Raw genomic sequence first — 20061 nt, forward strand, 5'->3', positions numbered from 1 at the left:
GTTTTTTTGTCAGATCTTGACAGATGAACATTAAACGAAAACATTTGTTTAAATTGCCCAAAGTTTTTTTTGTGAAAATGTATAAGCATTCGAAACATGACCAATCTGTATTAAAACAGCTTTAAATATATTCACGTATTTATTGTAAAATACGTACAGTAAGCAGTGTTGTAAAAATACCGGTAATTTTTGTTTGGGTAATATTACCGGTTTTATTACGGTTTTTTTGGTAACTGGGTAATATTTGTAAAAACATCGCAATTAGTAATAAAGAGTTCCAAAAAATCGAAAAATATAAATTGTATGTACAGTGCGACACTAAAAATTTACACATTCGATCGAAATTTGAAAAAATTTACTTTGTAAATTAACTTTTTATTAAAGACGTTGTTGGCGTCATCGACTATGTCAATTTTGACAAATGATAGGCACTTGCCAAGTGTTAAAATGACTAATTTTAAATAATATGCAACAATATAATATCACCCCTTTTTTCATTTTTTGTTTTTATGTTTCTCCATTGTATATTCAATGAGTTTTAATCCTTACACCACTGATTCAAATTATTTTAGTGACATTTTATAAATACAGGCGACTGTCAATTTTAGCACCAATTTACAAAGTCAAAATTTTTCATTTGTCAAAGTTTCTCACTTTTCACTAGCCGCAACTGTACCTATTTTAAGCACTTACTATTTTACAAAATTTGCATATAAATTTGGATATCTTTTCCTGGCGCTTTGTTTCGGCAAAATAATTTCTGATTTCCAATTTTTTACGCATGATGCGAGAATGTTGGAATTGGAAATTGGAACGATTAATTTAGATTTCAGAATTTAGATCATCAGTCATCATTCTCAATAGTCTCAATCACTTTCAATCATATAGCATCAGATAATATTTGTTTGAAGATAGAGGGCGCCATCTTCAAAATTACCGAAAGTGTTGAAACTTACCGTAAATTACCGTAACGTTACCGGTAATAAAACCAAAATTACCGAAAGGGATGAAACTTACCGTATATTACCGTAATATTACCGGTACTTTACCGGTAATAAAACTGACTCCCAACACTGACAGTAAGCAAATCAATGAATGTTGTGTTGTCTGTGAAGCAAGCTGCAACTAATCAAAAACAATTTAGTCAACTCTGCGTTGTAGGAAAAGATTTCGACTAACTTGTAAATGCATTGATAAATTTAACAATTTAATTTTGAAAATGCATTATCAACACAGTAGTGAAGCTTGTATCAAATATTGTACAACATTTAATTGTATAACATTTAATTTTTTGTGCAACCATACGCGAAACGAGGACTTCGCGAACAGGCTGCGAAATTCAATCTCGCAGTATTGGGAAAGTCATCAATATTGAAGGGTATAACGTCCGTATCACTGTTTATTTTATTGCAATCTTATTTCTGTAGCAACGATGATCACAAGCTCACTCAGTTTTGTAATGTGGTGTGAAGAAGGTTCTCATTTAAAAAGTGGAAAAATCATTTTGAGGGAATTAGAGTTTTGTGCATAATACGTTATGAAACGTCGTATTGTTTAACTCACTTAATTTGCAAAACTCGCTGTCACTCGTTTTCGAAAATGTTACGATTCGTCAATCAATATCGTACTTTTCATAACTGATTACGTAAATAACTATTTTCTACGACATGCCCAAAAGGCGCAACTTCCTTCTGGCAAAATAGCGAGGAGAGTTGGTTTTTCTGGAGAGAAAAAAAATTGCAGTGTTGCATGATTGCCATTGAATGTTGTTTCACAAAGAAATATTCTAAAAGTCATGAGTAAATTTATTATTTTGTTAAAAAAAAATGCTGTGTCCAACACGAGAGGAAAGTTTTTTTATGCACGTAAGTCAAATTTCGAGCTCGAGTGGAAAAAGAAACAATTTCCTCCCTAGTTTGACAATAGTAGATTACGTTACAGGTTCAGAAAAGTGGAAGTTTACTACATGAGTATGGCAAGTTTAAGTCGAGCGTCAGCGAGTTTTTAAATGTCATACGAGTCCAGTAAAATCACTTTTCTGACGAGGAGCGTATACTATTTTTTCGCATTTTAAGAATATTACAGTTGCGGACAATAAAAAATAGTACAACCCTTGCTTAAAATTCGCCAAATATTTAGCTGCTTAAATAATCATTAGTGTCGTTCGTCTATCAATTAACATTTACCACCTAACCTATTTCTAGACGTTTGGCATAAATCACAATGTCAAAAAAAAAACAAATTGTACGATGTAAAAAAAAGTGTACGGTTTTTTATTGTCCGCAACTGTAAAATTAAATTTAAAAGTTGAATGTTATTTCAGTAATGGTCGCTATGCTGTAAAATGACCTATTATTGTACAATTTTGAGTACAGTAATATAGTTCATTACTGGACAAAATGCGAAAAATAACTATTTTCTCTCACGAATGAAAAATCAAGCTTATTTTTAGTTGTTCTTGTTTTTTTTTTTTTAGAGAACGAACAATTATTGAAGTAAACCACAAAGTGGACCACCGAGCAGACCTTGTCATAAAATCGTAAATTCCTTAACTGGTATTCAACAATAGAAAATCTATTAATAGTGAGTAAAACTAACTTTTATAAAAAAAAAATCAAATTCAATTAGGATGATTTCTTCTTTCTAGTATAAAAAATGTTTATATACCTAAATCTGACTAAAAATTACCATACTTTTATAATGTTTATGAAATAATATTCATAAATTCTCACGTGATATCTGTAATAATATTATTATACAGGGTGTTTTCGAAGTTGAGGCGTTCCTTGTAACATGAGGTACTATACATTATTCTTAAGAATTGTAGCCTAAATTTTCTTAGTAAAATGTTTGTATAATCCGTTTCAAAATCAAAAATCCACCAACAGTGCATTCTACCTCGAAAATACAACCGACAACGTCGCCGACTTTTGTTTTTAGTGTGTCTGCAAGTGTCAGAAAAAAGTGGGGTTATGAAAGAAAACTGTTGGACAGTCGTTTTGGTCGTAGTTCATCGTGTTTTTTATTCTCATTTTATTATTTCACTCAAAAAGTATGATATGGTAGCTAAAACCTTTTTGTACATAATAATTATTTTGTGTTTCGTTTCAACAGTTCAATGTCAGATTTTGGCAGAAGCTTGAGCCAACCCAAAAAAAAAAACTTTTTCTAGGGATTTCTTTTTTCTGACAACATAATTCAACAGGTGGTGGATTTTTGATTTTGAAACAGATTATATTAACGGAGATTATTGATTGTATATTTGTATTGTTTTCTAAAATTTTGAGTCCGGTCCTGTCAATTTCTCCGCTGTACTAGATTAATAACTGACGTGGCCCAGGATGGTGTCTTTCCTGAAATCGCTCTGCGTACTCTCTGGACGCCGCAGCTGCATTCTGATAACGTGATAACATTGCCCATACATTAGCAACATATCTGTGAGCTCATTATTTTCCTAATAATAAAGCCATTCCGACTAAGTAGATGACAACTCTGGTAGTATTTTTGATTAACGTCCATGCTCATTTGATTTTTTTTGTCAATTCTAATTTCTAACAAATCAGCGCAAAATTTGAGCAGGACCGATTTCAAAGATTTCAAAAAAAAATAACTTATTGTATCTTCATTGCCGTAGGTACACATTTTACTAAGGTGATTTTGGCTAAAACTCTTTAGAACAACGCATACTGTCACATGTTAAAAGGAACGCCTCAACTTCGAAAACACCCTGTATACTTATGCAGTTATTGTTAGGACACGATTTTTGTCGTTATTGTTGTTGACAAATAAATCACGATTTTCGAATTAAATTTGATTATGTCAGAACTATGATGACATTTAAATCATTCCTGTTATTTTAAAATTGATGTAACTTATTTTGACAGAAATAATTCAAATGTCTCTAATAACGTTATTTCAGTCTGTATATTTTTAATGTTAAAATACCGGGTGGGGCATCGGTTACGCGCAGGCGAGAAATCGTGACTTCTAATTAATTAAAATTGGCGATATTTTATATACCTAACTAATTATTGATAAGGTATGTTTGAGATTTTTTTTGTTAATAAATAAGGCCGTAACAGTTTTGTTAGTTTTCTTATATTAACTGTTAATCGTAGAGGGATATGGAGGGAGCACTCTTCAAAAAAGTGGATACGACCGCGCTTTTCTGTAGACCTAATAAAAGGTCTCCAGATGAGCCGAGCGAAACCGAAGTTAACGCAGATATTTCATCTTTCCAGTGGCCTCCCTTTAACTTTTTTCTGGGGACAATTTTTGTAGGAATTGTAGGAAGACGACCGTAAATATTTAGTTCAAAATAAAAACAGATCAGAGTTATACAACTGAAAAAATACAAAGACAATTCACCAACCGGTTCACGTGTAAAAAACCAAATCCCAGTAAAATGACGGAACACCGACGCCTTTGAAGCATCTGATGCCCAACGACCCTCGCACGAAATTTCACGAAGTACTGGCGGTCATTTTAAAAGGCGTCATAAAAGGTCTCCGCACAGGTCTCGCGACGTGCCGCTTCCTTTACATTGCCAGCATAGGCAGTGCTCCCTCCATATCCCTCTACGCTGTTAATTGACCTATAAAGTTTTACTCTAAATGAATCTGTGCCTGGTAGCGCATCAAATCCTAGCGTCACAATTACAAATTTGACTTGATTGGCTAAATAATTCGCTTTTTTATGTAAACACAAACCAGACGCGTGGCAAAATGGTATAATTTGCCAACAAAAGGATCATTCACTAGTAGCCGACCGTTTTGAAGCCACTTATTTGCAGCTTTGCCATAAAATTGACAGTTCCAATTGTCATCTAAATTTACGACAGCACAAGTTGTAAGTCGTAAATAAAAATGATTTTCAAAGTGAAAATGTGAAATTGCCTTTAATTCAAAATCTAATTGGTGTTTTTTCCCGCTGATTTCGTAAGTAATTATAGGAAGCGAATCTGTACAATAGGTCAGTATAAAAATTAGAATTTGACTGTTTGGTTGACATTTACTTTTTTTTTGAAGTGAAACTTTTTATGGGAGGGTTTTGAAATTGTGATCGGCAACCTTTTTGTGTGACGAAAAGTGGTGGGGGTAAACACTGTCGGGTCGAGTGGGAGAAGTGTCTCGCACAACGGTTGCGCCAATATTTCCATCTCACTTAAATGCAAGTTAATCTGTTTGACACGATACAAACATCCCTTAAAATCGTGTATACTTCTGTCTTTGTCACACTCACGGCATTTATCGATAATGTCCTCTCTTTTAATTTGGAGACTTAAAAATGAACAATGAGTTACGCATTTCGATATTGTTTAGTGTTATCGTTGTTTATAATTATTTATTTTCTTCATTAAAATATACAATTTTGTTGTGAATATGCTATTTAAAAGTGATTGATGAATAATTACAATGTTTCCCTCTAATACAAAAGTTTCACTTCTATCGTGCGTCTTTACGACACACTGTTTTTTTTTGGCTTTGTAAGTAAAAAATTATTAAATGTACCTTACCAATACCCAGGGAAGTGTGAAAAATGTAGACAATTTTATTTCATTAGAAGTCGCGATTTCTCGCCTGCGTAACCGATGCCCCTCGTGGTATAATATTAGGTAATAAGAGAAATAACCCTCACTAAAGTGTTTTATCATTTTCAGTATTAAATTGCTTAAAGTTGCAGAGAGTACTTGTCTTAATACGTTCACCAATTGCACGAAACCCTATAGCCCGTAATAAAACTTAGCTAGAAAATAGAGTTGTCCAAACCGCTTCAACTTAGAAATTCTTACTTTGTAATATTGATTCTAGCCTCAGACACGACACGACATTTTTTTGCTTGCTGTACATTCCCAAATAAGCCGTCATTGAAGTACCACTCGAGCTTATCAGCGGTAGAAAGAATTTGAAGTTAAAAATTATTGAGCTATAAATGTAGGTAATATTTATACTTTATTGAATACAAATTCTCAGGACGATATAAAATGCAAAAGTGAAATATGTAATTGAAAAAGATGAAAAAGTCTGAGTTTGGAAAATTGTGAAAATGCAAAGAAGAAACGAAAGAATACAAGGATAATAGCTTGTGTATTATAGCTGTTTCATTGCCACTGTAGATTTCAGTCTTTGATAAGAGTGTAATTAATTGCCTTTACATCAAGAGGAATTTTAATGATTGGTAAAGGTATTATCCACCATTTTTTTCTAGGCTCCATCAAAACTACCACTGTACGATTTAACTGATCAGTTCCAATGGTTAAATTAGTTATTAGATGATGTTTACACCAGCAAGAGTCAAAGCAGTCCACGGCTGTAAGAAATGACTCATTACTCCACTTGTTCTGACCAATCGCAATTGCATTTGCAACATCAACAACAAAAAATCTCTCAACTGTGAAATTCTTGACCGTACAGACACTGTTTTGCAAAATGTGAGTAACCCACGTTCGTTTTTGCAGGAATGACAAATTCACCAACGAAGACACAACAGTGGTGAGGAGAGAGTCGACGTTAACCGTAACATAGCTCTTGCATCCTCTAGTCATTAAAAAAAAACCTAATAACCGCGACTTAACGGGTCGAAGCCAGTTCGCCTCGATTTACACCTATAATAAAAAAGTATTTTACGTCTCCTTGTCTTACCATTAATCAACACACACTTTAATCTTAGAGAAGTTGAATAAAAAGAAAATACGAATATTTTGTAGCAAAGGTCGTGTAATATTTCTTTTTCTGATTGTTACTAGCACGTAAAAGAAAAACATGTTTGAAAAGTATTTATAAGGAACGCCATTTATTATATCTTACGTCCTTTTATCGTCGTCTTATTTTCTGCGTTTTTGGGTCTAATTTATTGCGCACCGGTTGTTACGATTTACTTTTAAAATTAAGAGTTGTGTGTTCTCTTGTTGTTTTGTATTTAAAATGCTATTTTTCTTATGGCAGTTATTAAAATATTAAGTAATGATAACCGTCGTGTTATAAGGGGGTCTATATGTACTTTGCTGTTAGTGTTAACTCAATTTTGAATGATTATATCAACTATAATAGTAAGTTGTGACGACACCTGTTTGTAAAAAAAATAATCCATCACTAGTTAAATTGTAATTTTACTATTTATTAAATGTATAATTGTTAAAATACAAACGATTATTTTAGCTTAGATATTATACAGCAACTTGGATGTACATTATGAACAATTAAATTGCGTAACAATAGATGTTTTTTTATTTTTCTCTTTGCACACTCCACCTTACAGCAAAAAAATATCTGTACAAGGACTTCCGCATCAAGCAACAACAGTTTTTGAACTCTAGAGAATCTCTCTCGTCCAGGATCTAATTCTCCACGACAGAGGATTCACAGTGAAATTTATAACAAAGTTGTGGCTTTTCTGTAGGCAGGTAGAGTAAGAAAAAGGTTTGCACAAGGAATTAAGCAAAAGGGTAAATGAGGGACCACCAACAAAAGTTTTATCTGAAGACATAAAAGCATTTAAGTTGTGCAGCACTAAATGTATGTCCTCGTATTAGGGTTTTAGGTTGACAAATAAAACCATTTGTGTGTTCCAATAAACCACCGTTTTAGATAACGTTTTATTTGGGCTTAAAAAATATATTTATCTTCAAGCGGTCGAAAATCGCGCCTTCGTGTATATCCATAGAGATGGTTAAAGTTTAATTTTTTTCCTGAGTGGAGTAAAATACCTCAAGTTCTAGGAGTAAAAGTGTCTCAGAGGTCATTTGAAGAATTTGTTACGATTTATTTATCAGTTACACGAAATATGTAATAATTAAATAATCCCTATTAAAGAAAATCCTCTAAAAAAGCGAAATAACGAAATTATTACCCAATATTTAACCGCTTCCCATATGGTCTACCACGAGTTGCCCTTTGTAGGCCCGTTGTGGGCGTATCCACGGCGTGGATATAGATGTCAGATGCCATGATGTCAAAATTTAAAAATAATAGTGTTCATGAATCATGAAGTATGTGGCTACAAAAGTAAAATTTCTGAGTTTCTTAGAGGAAGAATTATAAATTATTATTGTAGGTTGTGATGCGATGAATTCACCAATTTGACAATGAGAGATATCGAAGATTTGGGCTCTGCTATCGTAGTAAAAGTTCAGGATACTGGCTCTGGCAGAATTTCAGGCGCTCCGGTGCTCCATCTGATTACGACATTCACCGCAATTTCTCTAATCACCTGAAAAATGTCATTAATGAAAAGAAAACCAAATTTGAAAATAACTTTTTGTACTCATAGCCTTGAAAGCAACGCTTCCAACATTCAACGCTCGCTCCGAAACCAGTGCTTCCCGGTCGACTCGAATGTAAAAATTGGAAAAAACACTGGCCCTTTGAGGCATTCAAAAATAAATCTGTCTTGATAATAATAAAATTTAGGTCATAAAATACAACTTCCCTGGGTTTTCCTCCATTAAAAAATTACGGTAAGATTTAAAATCGTTGAAAATTGTTCCTACAAAATTCACAAATTACTGCAAAAATTGAAATATTAAGTGAGCAATTGTTTCCAACAACCAAAGATCACTGCCTACTTGGTTCTATGTTCGTTTATGTTTAATGTATTAAAACAAAAAAAATTAATTTAATTTTCGTACAAAAAATATTGTACGAACCACTTGCGTGAAGACATCTTCCGTTCATTCGCGCTTTAATTAAAGGCACTCGCTCCTTCGTCGCTCGTGCTTTAAAAAATGCGCTCATGCGGGAACATCGTCTTCCCGCACTTGGTTCGTAAATAACTATACTAAATAATCCTAAGGCATTTTATGGACATCTGCGTAAACATCTTTCCTCCAGAGTCAGTGTCCCAATCGTTCGTAATCTTAGCGGAATTTTGTGTGGTAGCAGCCGCCTCGAAACTGCAAACGTTCTGGCAGGGGTTTTTGCATCAATGTTTAACACCAGTTCAAACAATAACATACCCACATTTATTCATCCTTATGTCACACACTCCGACACTTTGTCCAATGTCTTATTTACAGAAGAAATAATTTTAAATGAAGTCAACAATTTACCTGTGAACTCTGCGCCTGGCCCTGATGGTCTCACTTCTAAAACTATTAAGTTATGCTCCCAAAATTTGATTGGCCCTCTATGCAAAATCTTTCAAACATCGTTAACAAGTGGCAAATTGCCCACGCAATGGCTTGAAGCCGTTGTAACGCCAATATTCAAAAAGGGAGATAAGTGCAAGGCAGAAAACTACCGGCCCATTAGTCTAACATCTAGCACGTGCAAACTATTTGAGAAAGTGCTAGTTAGACAATTACTCGAATTTCTACGAAATAAAAACGTTGTACCAATAAACCCACACGGGTTTATTCCTGGCCGTTCTGCCATAACAAACTTGCTTACCTCGTGTAACCAGTGGACCAAACTGCTAGACACAGGAAAAACCGTTGAGATTGTCTACTTAGACTTTAGCAAAGCATTTGACAGAGTGCCACACTCTTTACTCCTACATAAAGTCGAAAGATGTGGCATCAATGGACATGTCTTAAACTGGATTGCGGCATTTCTGTCCTCTAGAACGTTTGCAGTTAAAGTGGGTTCTGTGCTCTCAGACAAGAAACTCGTTATAAGTGGCGTGCCGCAGGGCTCGGTGCTTGGTCCGCTATTGTTCACTCTCTGCACATCTGACTTGCTTGCCAGATTACAATGTCCTTTTGCAGCTTACGCAGATGACGTAAAAATCTTTAGTTCATCCAATGAATGTAGACATATTAACAAGCTACAAATTGATTTAAATTTTGTGACTGAGTGGGTGATCAGTGGTGTTTACCCTTGAATCCGGACAAATGTTCCGTCATGTATCTTGGTTTCAACAATCCAAAAAAAATATATCAACTTGGAAACCGAGATATCACTGTAGTTGAAAATCAAAATGATCTGGGCGTTCTCGTTAATAACAAGTTGAATTGGGGCAACCAGAGCGCCAAAGCCGCTAGAAGGGCTTCTGGGGTTTTTCATTCAATCAAAAGAACTTTCTCTAAACCAAGTCCTGAATTATGCTCAAGGTTATTTAAAATGTACATTAGGCCCCACTTAGAGTATGCAATATCGGTTTGGAGACCCTATCAAGTGAAGGATATACATATGCTTAACCGAGTACAACATGCAGTGACAAGATGGCCGACAGGCTTTAAACATAAGCCCTACAGAGAGAGGTTAAATGTTCTACAATTGCCTAAATTAGAAGTCAGATATGATCCAGATATATAGATTAACCCACAATATATGGCCAGGTGACACCTCGGAGTTCATAGACATGCAAACGGACCCCCGACTACGAGGACACCAATACAAGCTTAAGAAAGAGAAATTTAAGACATCTTCTCGACAATATTTCCTAACAAACCGCGCATTTGAAACATGGAACAAATTAGATAACACAGTCGTTAACAGCGCTAATGTCTGTGCTTTTAAGAAGCAATATGACAAAATGCAGTAATAAATCTGTACACAATTGTCCAATATATGGAATTATACAACCATTAAGTTGCTAAATAGGTTTGCCTCAGCAACTATTTAAATGAATAATAATAATAAAAATACTAACAATTACAAATCGCGATCATTCACGAAAAATAAATAAGTTACTTCATGTTCGATTTTTTTTATCCGCTTGAAGATAAAATAGTACCTATATATCATTCAAAGTAGAAGCTCTTTTTGTGCTTCGCCCAGTTGTCGAGGCCTCAACTGCGTTTCGGTCTTCAATCTCGGGGTTCACTACAAAAAAACACTTCTACTCTTAATGTTTTAATATACTATTAGATCCCTCAAGACGGTCTGCTAAGGTCGCAGTTATTCACTTTCGTAGAATTCAGAATGATTCAAACTTGGAAATTATTTCACTATGCAAAAAGATAGAATTGAATTGTTGTAGACATCACGAGAGGAAAATTAATGTAATAATTGAATGCAAAGTATTTATGGCGGAATATGAATTTCTTATGAATATGCATTCTATCAAGCTGCGAGCCGATGACCTTCGCTTAAAAACACTTTGATGATTCAGAAGTGATTTAAAAAAGTCTCTCGGGTCCTTATCTTTGCTATATTGAACAAGCTGGAATGAATTAAGGAATGTCCATCTTATCCGGTTAGTGGGGTTAGGTGAACCTAGAACTGCACCTATAGTAATTTAATAATGTCAATAAGAAAATTATTACTCCCTAGGATTCGAACTTTTCGGGAATAAGTATAATCATAGGTAAGTGTAACGTCACGTGTGACGCTAACGGGTTGCGCAGTAGCGCAGTTTAATACAGGTAATATCTTAACTACAACACGTGTTTCACAGGAATGTTTTTGCTTTGTTTATTCCGATAACGCACGGCAATGTAAATCGGGGAAAACGGAAACCGCGTGTTATCAGGAAGAGCTGAGAGTTAGAGGAGCGTAGTATTCAATTTTGATTTTTATCTTAAAGGTATATCGTAAATGTATTTCTTTTTTTTAAGGAATCTTATATAAGTTATAACGGGTGACTATTAAAATTTTCACTTAGGGTTGGCTATGGATCATTCTTTGTTTTCCGTTGCACCTTAGACACTGACAAGTTTGACATTTCAATAAATGTTTTTTCTCTTAATTTGGTTATGTTTCAATTGTACTGACTGACATTTGTTGTTCGTTCTTGCGTGTGTCTAAAGTAACAGAAAAAATAAAAACTCGTTCAAAGCCAACTCCAAGTGAAAATTTTAATAGTCACCCGTTATAATCTGTTTCAAAATCAAAAATCCACCAACAGTACATTCTACCTCGAAAATTCATCCGACAACGTTGCCGATTTTTGTTTTTAGTGTGACTGTGTCAGAAAAAAGTGGGGTTATGAGAGAAAACTGTTGGACAGTCGTTTTGGCCGTAGTTTGTCGTGTTTTTTTACTCTCATTTTATTATTTCACTCAAAAAGTATGATATGGTAAATAGCTAAAACCTTTTTGTACATAATAATTATTTTGTGTTTCGTAAATAAACTCAACAGTTCAGTGTCAAATTTTTGCGGGAGGTTGAGCCAACCCAAAAAAAATTAAATTTTTCTAGGGATTTCTTTTTTTCTGCCAACATAATTCAATAGGTGGTGGATTTTTGATTTTGAAACAGATTATAAGTATATAATACTTATACTTAATAAAAAACATAGAATATAATTAATCAACTTAAGTACATAACATTTTTGTTTTATAATACAAAAATTTCCGATAATAATGCGGAATCTGGAAAAGTGCCCCGAATGCTTGCAGCGTTTCCACGTTGAATGGCAAGGGAAATTCTCTCGAAAAGGAATTTCTTTGGGTTTCGCCTGATTCCCCAATAAGTCGGTTTCCGATGACATTAATGAAATCGATAATGATACTTATAATACTCCAGAATGAAATTGTACTTGAATATAATTGTAACATTGTTATGTGAATAAGTTGTTTGTGAATCTAGTCATCGTGACAATGGCACTTCAGGAGAGAAATGCTTGAGAACATAATAAATATGCGTAAAATATGCATAGCTTCTTGAATGTTGACGTCCACAATTTTTTGAAAATCATGATTGACATTCAAAAATTAAACTTTTCTGTGTCGGTCATGCAGTCAATTTTTGAATTTTGAGTTTTGAGTTAATTGCAATTAAATCATCGCTTTCGCCTGCTGCCTACCCCTTATTATGCCGAAAATCACTATTTTTTAATGTCTGCATCACTATTTTTTATAACTGTTAAAAGCATAGTTGCCATACTTATCCACAATCATTTTGAATCACCCAATACTACAGGCTGATTCTGAAATAAGTTTGGAAAAAAAAAACCGGTAATTGGTGATGATGAGAAGAAGTCAGACAAAAAAATGTTCTTATAAAAGTTTTTCATTTTCGAGATACAAATTGAAAATTTCCTCAAAATTGCTAGTACGCTGCTGAGTTAAAGGTGATTACCTGGTTATCGTGGTAGTTTAGCAACAATAATAATCGAAGGTGCCCTTCAGTCACAAACGTAACCTTACTCCTCTCGATCATTTCCATAGAAACATTTACAAAGCAGTGTGCTTCCTCCTACGACTTGATGAGTTGATGTAACAATGGTTGCTAATGAAATTAACAAATTCGGACAAATTTTCCCTATTCACAAGCGTTGGAAATACGGGGTCATTATAAATGATTATACCATCGTAGTAGGAGTTGGTGGCTTAGTTGAATGTGCCGCAAGCTTTATAACATGAGTGAGACTAGCATCGCCATTAGGTAGCGCTGCTGGCGGTAGTGTAAATTTGTCTACTAGTTTGTCTAACGTTGCGAAGCTAGCGACACATCCCAAATTTGTGTGGGTTTTCAACGCCAACTACAATCATTTATAATAACCCTGTACAAGGATATAGGGTAATTTCCATCCTTTTGATTTCACCTCCAAAAGTCATTTATGCAGAATTATTTTGTGTCAAAGATACTCCACATTTTTTTCCAAACTTATTTCAGAATCACGTGTATAGTAGGGATAAAGATGACTAATAAACAGGTCAGCGAGTCAGGCGTACAAAATGTTGCCGGCCGCTGGCCTTATCAATACCGGCCAAAAACCGTCAGTCGATATCGCTATCTCTAATTTACGAATAAAATTGAATAGAAAATTGAGAAAAAATCCTACCTTCACGCAGTGAACAATGGCAATATGTATCACCAGGACGAGGATTTCGCACTATACGTTATGGTGCCCAAAACATCCCCAAGATTTACAATGGAACCATAAAAATTGGGAAAAACATCAGGAGCGATGTGAACACTCGCACTCGGACCACTCCTTAATATACTTATACAGTAGAACTCCAATTATCCGAATTAATTATGACCGGAACCTATTCGGATAATGAAATATTCGGATAACTGATGAATTTACGAAGAAAGGTAATTTCTTAGGAAAAAAGCTAATTTTACTATATAGTATGTATGTAATGTAGTACTACATAGTATTACATACATTAATAGTTATTTATGCAACGAGTTTCTGTGTAAATTGGGCTTTTCTAATTGCCCGAGCGCGAGGGACAAGATTAAAACACGAGTGTAGCGAGAGTTTTAAGGCCTCGAGGGCAATTAGAAAAGCCCAATTTACCCAGAAACGAATTGCATACAAAATTTTATTGTTTGAAACGACGTCCCTGAAGCTTCCAAATCTTTTAAAAATGGTTTCGCATTTGCTTTTGACAGTTTTGACAAATTATTCAAGACTTGTCAGAAATGTGCCGTTGAATGTGTTGTCTACGGCAACGGTTCGTTATCTGCTCATTTTGCTTTAGGGCAGTTAAGAGGCAGTTTACAAAGGAGAAAAATGAGAATATTTTTAATTTAATTTTTAATGCATTCTTTTTTGTGTGGGTTTATTTAAAATAGAAAATTTATTTTAATAAATGAAATAATTTAGATGATTTACGGCAGAGAACTTCTGCTGAAATTAAACAAATAAGCCCCGACATTATTGAGCGCAGTGTACAAAGTGTACAAAAAATTATTAAAGCAAATCTACATGGTACCCTACTGGTTTGCACTGTTTGTGTTAAATTGAATTATAATAATGAAGAACGTGGTCACGGTGCTTATCATATGAAAGATGGTAGTTTTCGTGATAGAAAAAAATCCCGCTGCTGTAAATTCCGGAAAATTATCTAAAAGAACTTTGACGAAATCCGACATCTCTTGTTTTTCTTTTGGGAGTGTGTACTGACGCAGCTTGTATGAAAGCAAGACTGTTACTTTGGCTTCTTCCAAAACAGAGTCACATAGAAGAATGAGACTGACAGTTCCGGTCTAAAATGTCAACAAAAGCAGTGCCACCAACAACACAAATGAAATTATCCAGATCTCACTTACACTTGTAACAACAGCGACACTGATGTTAGAAATGATGACTCCAAGAAACTGTCCGTTGTCATAACCAAAATTATTTTGGAAAATTTCTTCCAGATAGTTGAGCATCAGCAGACTGGAATACAAGATGATCATCAGAATTGGCCACCCAAAAATGTCGTTGAAGATAACATTCAACTCTTTCAGACCGCATATTAAATCTTCGATTCTCCCAATGGATATCGGATATTCTTTTGTTGAAATTGTTTTTCTTATCTTCACGTAGATCAGTTGCTCCGACAAAAGAAAATTTACATATTTATATCTATTCAAAAATATCTTCACGATCACGCACAAGAAGTAATTGTAGTAGAATTGGAAGTAGAGTTGCACCACTTCGACAAAATACTCTCCGTAGTATTCGAAACCCAAGATGTCGCTCCACACGCTTACCACGTAAAAGGACACCAACAGGTATATGACGTTGGGCAACACGAACCACAGATAAAGCGACACTCTTTTGCCCCAGGTCTTGTCCATTTCAACATTGTCTTCTAATTTCTTCATAAGTTTGCAATACTGCTTCTCTTTGCAAAAAACCGGTGCCAGAACTGTGTAACAGTTGAAAAAATTGACAATGAGACTCATGCTGATCGACACGAATAATTTCACTTCAGTGAAACTGACGTAGAGAGGTTGTCTATAATAAAGAACTGAAACCGTCGACGCCGTTATCAGCACTGTAATCACAACCAGAGCATAGATTTTGGATTTGAGTTTTTTGGCTTGGTTTCTTGATGGTGTTATCGCAAAGATTTTGCCGAAAGTGACAATTAGCCCAAGCAGTTTGGAGTCCATGGCAGAGTAGAGCGAATGAGAATTAGTTCGATGTTTATCCAACATTTACTGGTCTTGTGTGACATAAATCACTTTTATAAGCGTGAAGGTACTCCATTAAATATTGATGACATCCGGTGGTAATTGTGGAAGGGCGATATTGTCGATCATTAATCGTAATTTCTTGAGAGTTGTTACTTCAGAAATTGCCCAAAGGAGACGCTTATTATGAAATATTTATTAGAATCGTTCGTTTGATTTGAACACGAATTATTTTTGTTTTCAGTTTTGAACGCTCCATTGTATTCCGTTCGATCAAAGTGGACTCATTTTTGATAGATTACTAGATATGTCAACATTAAAGCTTGGATAGTTAGGATAATTATTTATAATCGCACTTCACTTCCTTTATTGTCGTGGCTGGAAGTAGAAAAGTGTTCTCAACCATTGCAAGTCTGTTAATAAAATATGTTATCGAAATTGAATGGCAGGAAGCAACAAGGAAAGGAAAAGGAGAAACCATACAAGAACATGGAATTATGAAATTGTGAAACTATTGGAACAAAGAGATAAGAACTGGAGAGCAAAAGAAAAAAGAGTGGAGGAATTTCTGCTTCCGTGCCTAGACGAGGAAGGATTATGTACGACTTTTAAATCCAAAAGCTCAAAACACGCCTTGGCTCAAGCTTACGTAAAATGTTTAACGTCAGAGCAAATAATCTTCTAATCTTATTCTTTTTTTTTATTTAGGAAAAAGCAACGTGATGGATAATTTTAAAACGTAAACTGGAAGGTGGAAAATAAAGTACCCCGAGAGCTTTCCAACAGGAACAACAGTATCAGATCTAATTTTCGGGACATGCAATTGGATGATGTATCATAATGTATCCCTGAAGCGTTTTGGTACTATACAGTTCTTCGGGAACCTCCTGCTTGGGCTCCATGAATGTCTAGGTTGAGAACGAAATTAGTAGCGCCCTTACAAATTGGCGCCCAACTGGAGGTAGGTCTCTATTTGTTGCAGAACAAATCTTTAGAGATTTTGAAAATAACCACCAATGAGGATTAAGAGAAATTTATAAAAATGAATTTTCATGATTTAAAAGCAAAACGCTTTAATTTATGTTTAATAAGATAAATGATAAGAAAATAAGAAAAAATCTTCAGAAACTTTTTTCAATTCTTTCACTTCGAAGAACTGTCTACTGTGCATTGTATTCAGATAACATAAATATGTTGCTGCTCCTTGCTGGTTTCTACTGCAGGGTAATTTCAAATTAGAAGTAATTTACTAGTGTAAGATCATATAATTTGTTCCTCAAAAATATTCTTATATGTAATTTGTTTTTATACAGGGTGACTTTGAAAGTTGTGCAGATATTTTAACGAGTGATAGAACTCCACAATAGGTATGTTTGTATTTTTCGAGAAAAAGGGGCCTAAAAGTTTTTCAAAAAAGTTTTGGAGCCACTGAATTTTATGAAAAAATGGGTCAAAAAAATCATAGTAGACCTTTTTTGTTGTCATTTAATTCAAAATTAAGTCATTTTGACAAGAACATCAATTTTAACCTCAAAATAAATCACAAATGGCTTTCACCAACCTGGGGAAAACCGACATGGTTTTGATCTATGTGGAAGCCCGTGGATATTCGGAGCTAGCAGGGCAAATCTACTGTGAAAGGTTTCCTCAAAGGATAGTTCCCAATGCACGAACCTTTGTAAACGTTGCGCAGCATCTTCGCGATTTCGGGCGTTTCGAAATGAGTGAGCGTGATCTTGGCCGTGAACGAGAAGATCGCATTGTACTTGCAGAAGAAGAAATTCGTCACAAAATCCACGAGCGTCACCTCCAGCAACCATTTTCAATTAACGTTCAACAATCCCAAGCTGAAAATCACCTTGTAGGTCCGTATGTCGTACCTCGCCGTTTGAACGGAATTTGATTTTTAAAGTGAAACGGTAAATAGCTCATGATATAATTGATGTAAACCATTTTATTTACATTTTAATGTCATTAGTTAACAAAATTTAAAGTAGATATTCGTGATTAACGATTATAGTGAAGTGGTATTAAATTGAATTATAATAATGAAGAATGTAGCAACGGTCCCAATTATTTGAAGAATCGTTGTTTTATTCACAGAAAAATATCCAGCCGCAGTAAATCTTGGAGAATTATTAAGTACTACGTTGATAAATTCAGAAATTTGTTGTTTTTCCGGGTAAACACTGTGCTGACGCAACTTGTAGGAGAGCAAGATAGTTATTTTAACTTCTTCTAATACTGAATCGCATAAAAGGATCAACATGATGGTTCCACCCTAAAAAAGAAGTGAATAATCAAGAAACTAAAGACCTAAATTAATAAAAACGTAACCGTTCTTCCTGATATAATGTTAACAAGTATTTATTTTGTTGCGTGCGAAAGAGATTTGATGAGAACATTTGGCAAAATGTTGTAATCTTTAGACTCTGTTTATTCTTTAAATATATTAGATGTCATTTTACCAAAAAGAGCAGTGACGTTATGGATTTTCTCTCGTCTGGCTGAATTTTAATGTATAGTTTCAGTTGCAAGTTAGAAATTAAAGTACTTATATTTTTTCCTGGTAGGCGGTTGCGCACGCCGTTTACGAAATCCTGCAACGAATGCGACCTCCCTATTGGTTAGTGGAATAGAATAACCAATAGGGAGGGTGCGTTTCGTTGCAGGATTCTGTAAATGGCGCGCGCAACCGCCTTTCAAGAAAAAATATAATATAGTTATTTTTATATTGCGCGAAGGAAGTGTTTTTTTGTGCATGGAAAGGTCTTTCACGCCGAGAGGCAGGTCGAGGCAGTAAAAGCCTTTGAATGTCTTCACGCACGAAATATAAACAATATTTTTTCTATAATTAAATAAGAATTTTAGACGTTGGAATTATAATTGTACAGTTGCGAGCAATAAATTTTGGTCGTCAAGGTCATTCTTTGACGCAATCGAAAATGCTCCATTGTAAAACTGTCATAAATATCATAACCTATCATCATGTTGTATGACATTAATTGTCATTTTGTTCTCATTTTTTTTAACACTTTGTTGACATGGGCATAATCAGGCAGGGAATTTTTTTAAATTTGCGACAATCTAACCAAATTTTGAAATGACATTGACGACCAAAATTTATTGCTCGCGACAGTACTATTCCGGACACGGAATCTTGGCCACAACTGACATTTAACTGACAAATATGTGTGAACTGGCCTTTATTGAATACCTATAACCCAACTTTTGACTCGATGATGCTATTTCCCTGCTTTTTTGATGTCACAATAAAAATTTCAAAGTAATTTTTAATAATTGTCATTTATTAATGACACCAATGATTGGTTTACATCTTTTTTTTTTTAGAAATGTCAAAAAAGTGTTTGCCAAGATTCCGTGTCCGGAATAGTACATTTTATTTTTTATCATTCATTATTATCTGATAATGGAGAAAATGTATAGAATAAACAAGAGCAATATGCATTACATTTGTAAGAGTGGGTAATTTACCAGCATTATTGCCGAACACGACGCCACTGGTAAGCAGATGTTTCGCTGAAATGTCAAAAGAAACGTCAACGATCTGCTGTTATTAACCTAGAAAACAACTTGTCGATTTCGGCAAAGTTTACAGACGTTTACTGTAATTGTAAGCAACAATTAGCCCAGAATAAGTGGTAAAATGGGTTTTTACATTGAATATAAAGCATTAATAATAATTATTAAAATTATTAATAATGCATTAATTTTGTATAGATTTTTCGAGATGTAGGCAACCAATGAAGCGAAAGCGAAAAACTTTGATAATAATTTTTTTTTGCCTATGACTTCTTCTCATTATCACCAATTCCCTGTTCTTTTTTCCAAACTTATTTCAGAATCATCCTGTATATTTGACAGTGGGAACTAGATTCATTAAAAATTATAATTTGTGGTTTTGGACATCCCTAACTACACAATAGCTGGGGAGCTTTTCCGCAAATGTCTAAATAAAGGGAAAACAACTTCAGGGATGTCCAAACTACGTTTTGTCAAAATGTGATTAATCACACCCACTTTTACTCATGAAAATTGAATATTAGGTTGCATATTCTTTTTTTAAACATTTAAATTGGACACTATCTCTATACCATTCTTATATTTTTTTTCATTGTGCTATACAACACGATATTTGTTTGACGGAAAAAGGAAAGGAAAAGGAAAAAACTGCAACAGAACCCGCATAAGCTTTTAATGAATTCTTCTTTCAAAGATTTTATTTAAAGGCAAATGCAAATTTCGTTTGAAATGAACGGTTCGATTCTTTTGCTTCTTCCTCTTCCTGTTTTTTCAA

The 20061-nt window shown here is 34.4% G+C and overlaps 1 protein-coding gene and 1 long non-coding RNA gene across 12 annotated transcripts in view; one reads left to right on the forward strand and one right to left on the reverse strand.

Moving 5' to 3' along the window:
- LOC138129062 (dnaJ homolog subfamily C member 5-like) overlaps positions 1-7216 on the forward strand; it is a 39916-nt gene extending 32700 nt beyond the window's left edge. For 3 of the 11 annotated variants that reach the window (XM_069045320.1, XM_069045310.1, XM_069045317.1), the window contains 3 exons: positions 2477-2583; positions 5811-5933; positions 6208-7216. In XM_069045320.1, coding sequence (XP_068901421.1) covers positions 2477-2499 — 23 coding nt within the window. In that variant the 3' untranslated portion in view covers positions 2500-2583; positions 5811-5933; positions 6208-7216. The remainder of the gene's footprint in view (positions 1-2476; positions 2584-5810; positions 5934-6207) is intronic. The other 8 variants (XM_069045316.1, XM_069045314.1, XM_069045309.1 and 5 more) reach the window with 4 other exon arrangements.
- Positions 7217-7852: 636 nt separating this feature from the next.
- On the reverse strand, positions 7853-10549 carry LOC138129065 (uncharacterized). The gene is made up of 4 exons (XR_011159052.1): positions 9814-10549; positions 9387-9762; positions 8777-9309; positions 7853-8208 (listed from the first exon to the last, which is right to left on the reverse strand). It is a non-coding gene; the product is annotated as an uncharacterized lncRNA (long non-coding RNA).
- Positions 10550-20061: the final 9512 nt, after the last annotated feature.

Source organism: Tenebrio molitor, chromosome 4 (genome assembly GCF_963966145.1).
Source record: "Tenebrio molitor chromosome 4, icTenMoli1.1, whole genome shotgun sequence".
Taxonomy (NCBI): Eukaryota; Metazoa; Arthropoda; class Insecta; order Coleoptera; family Tenebrionidae; genus Tenebrio; species Tenebrio molitor.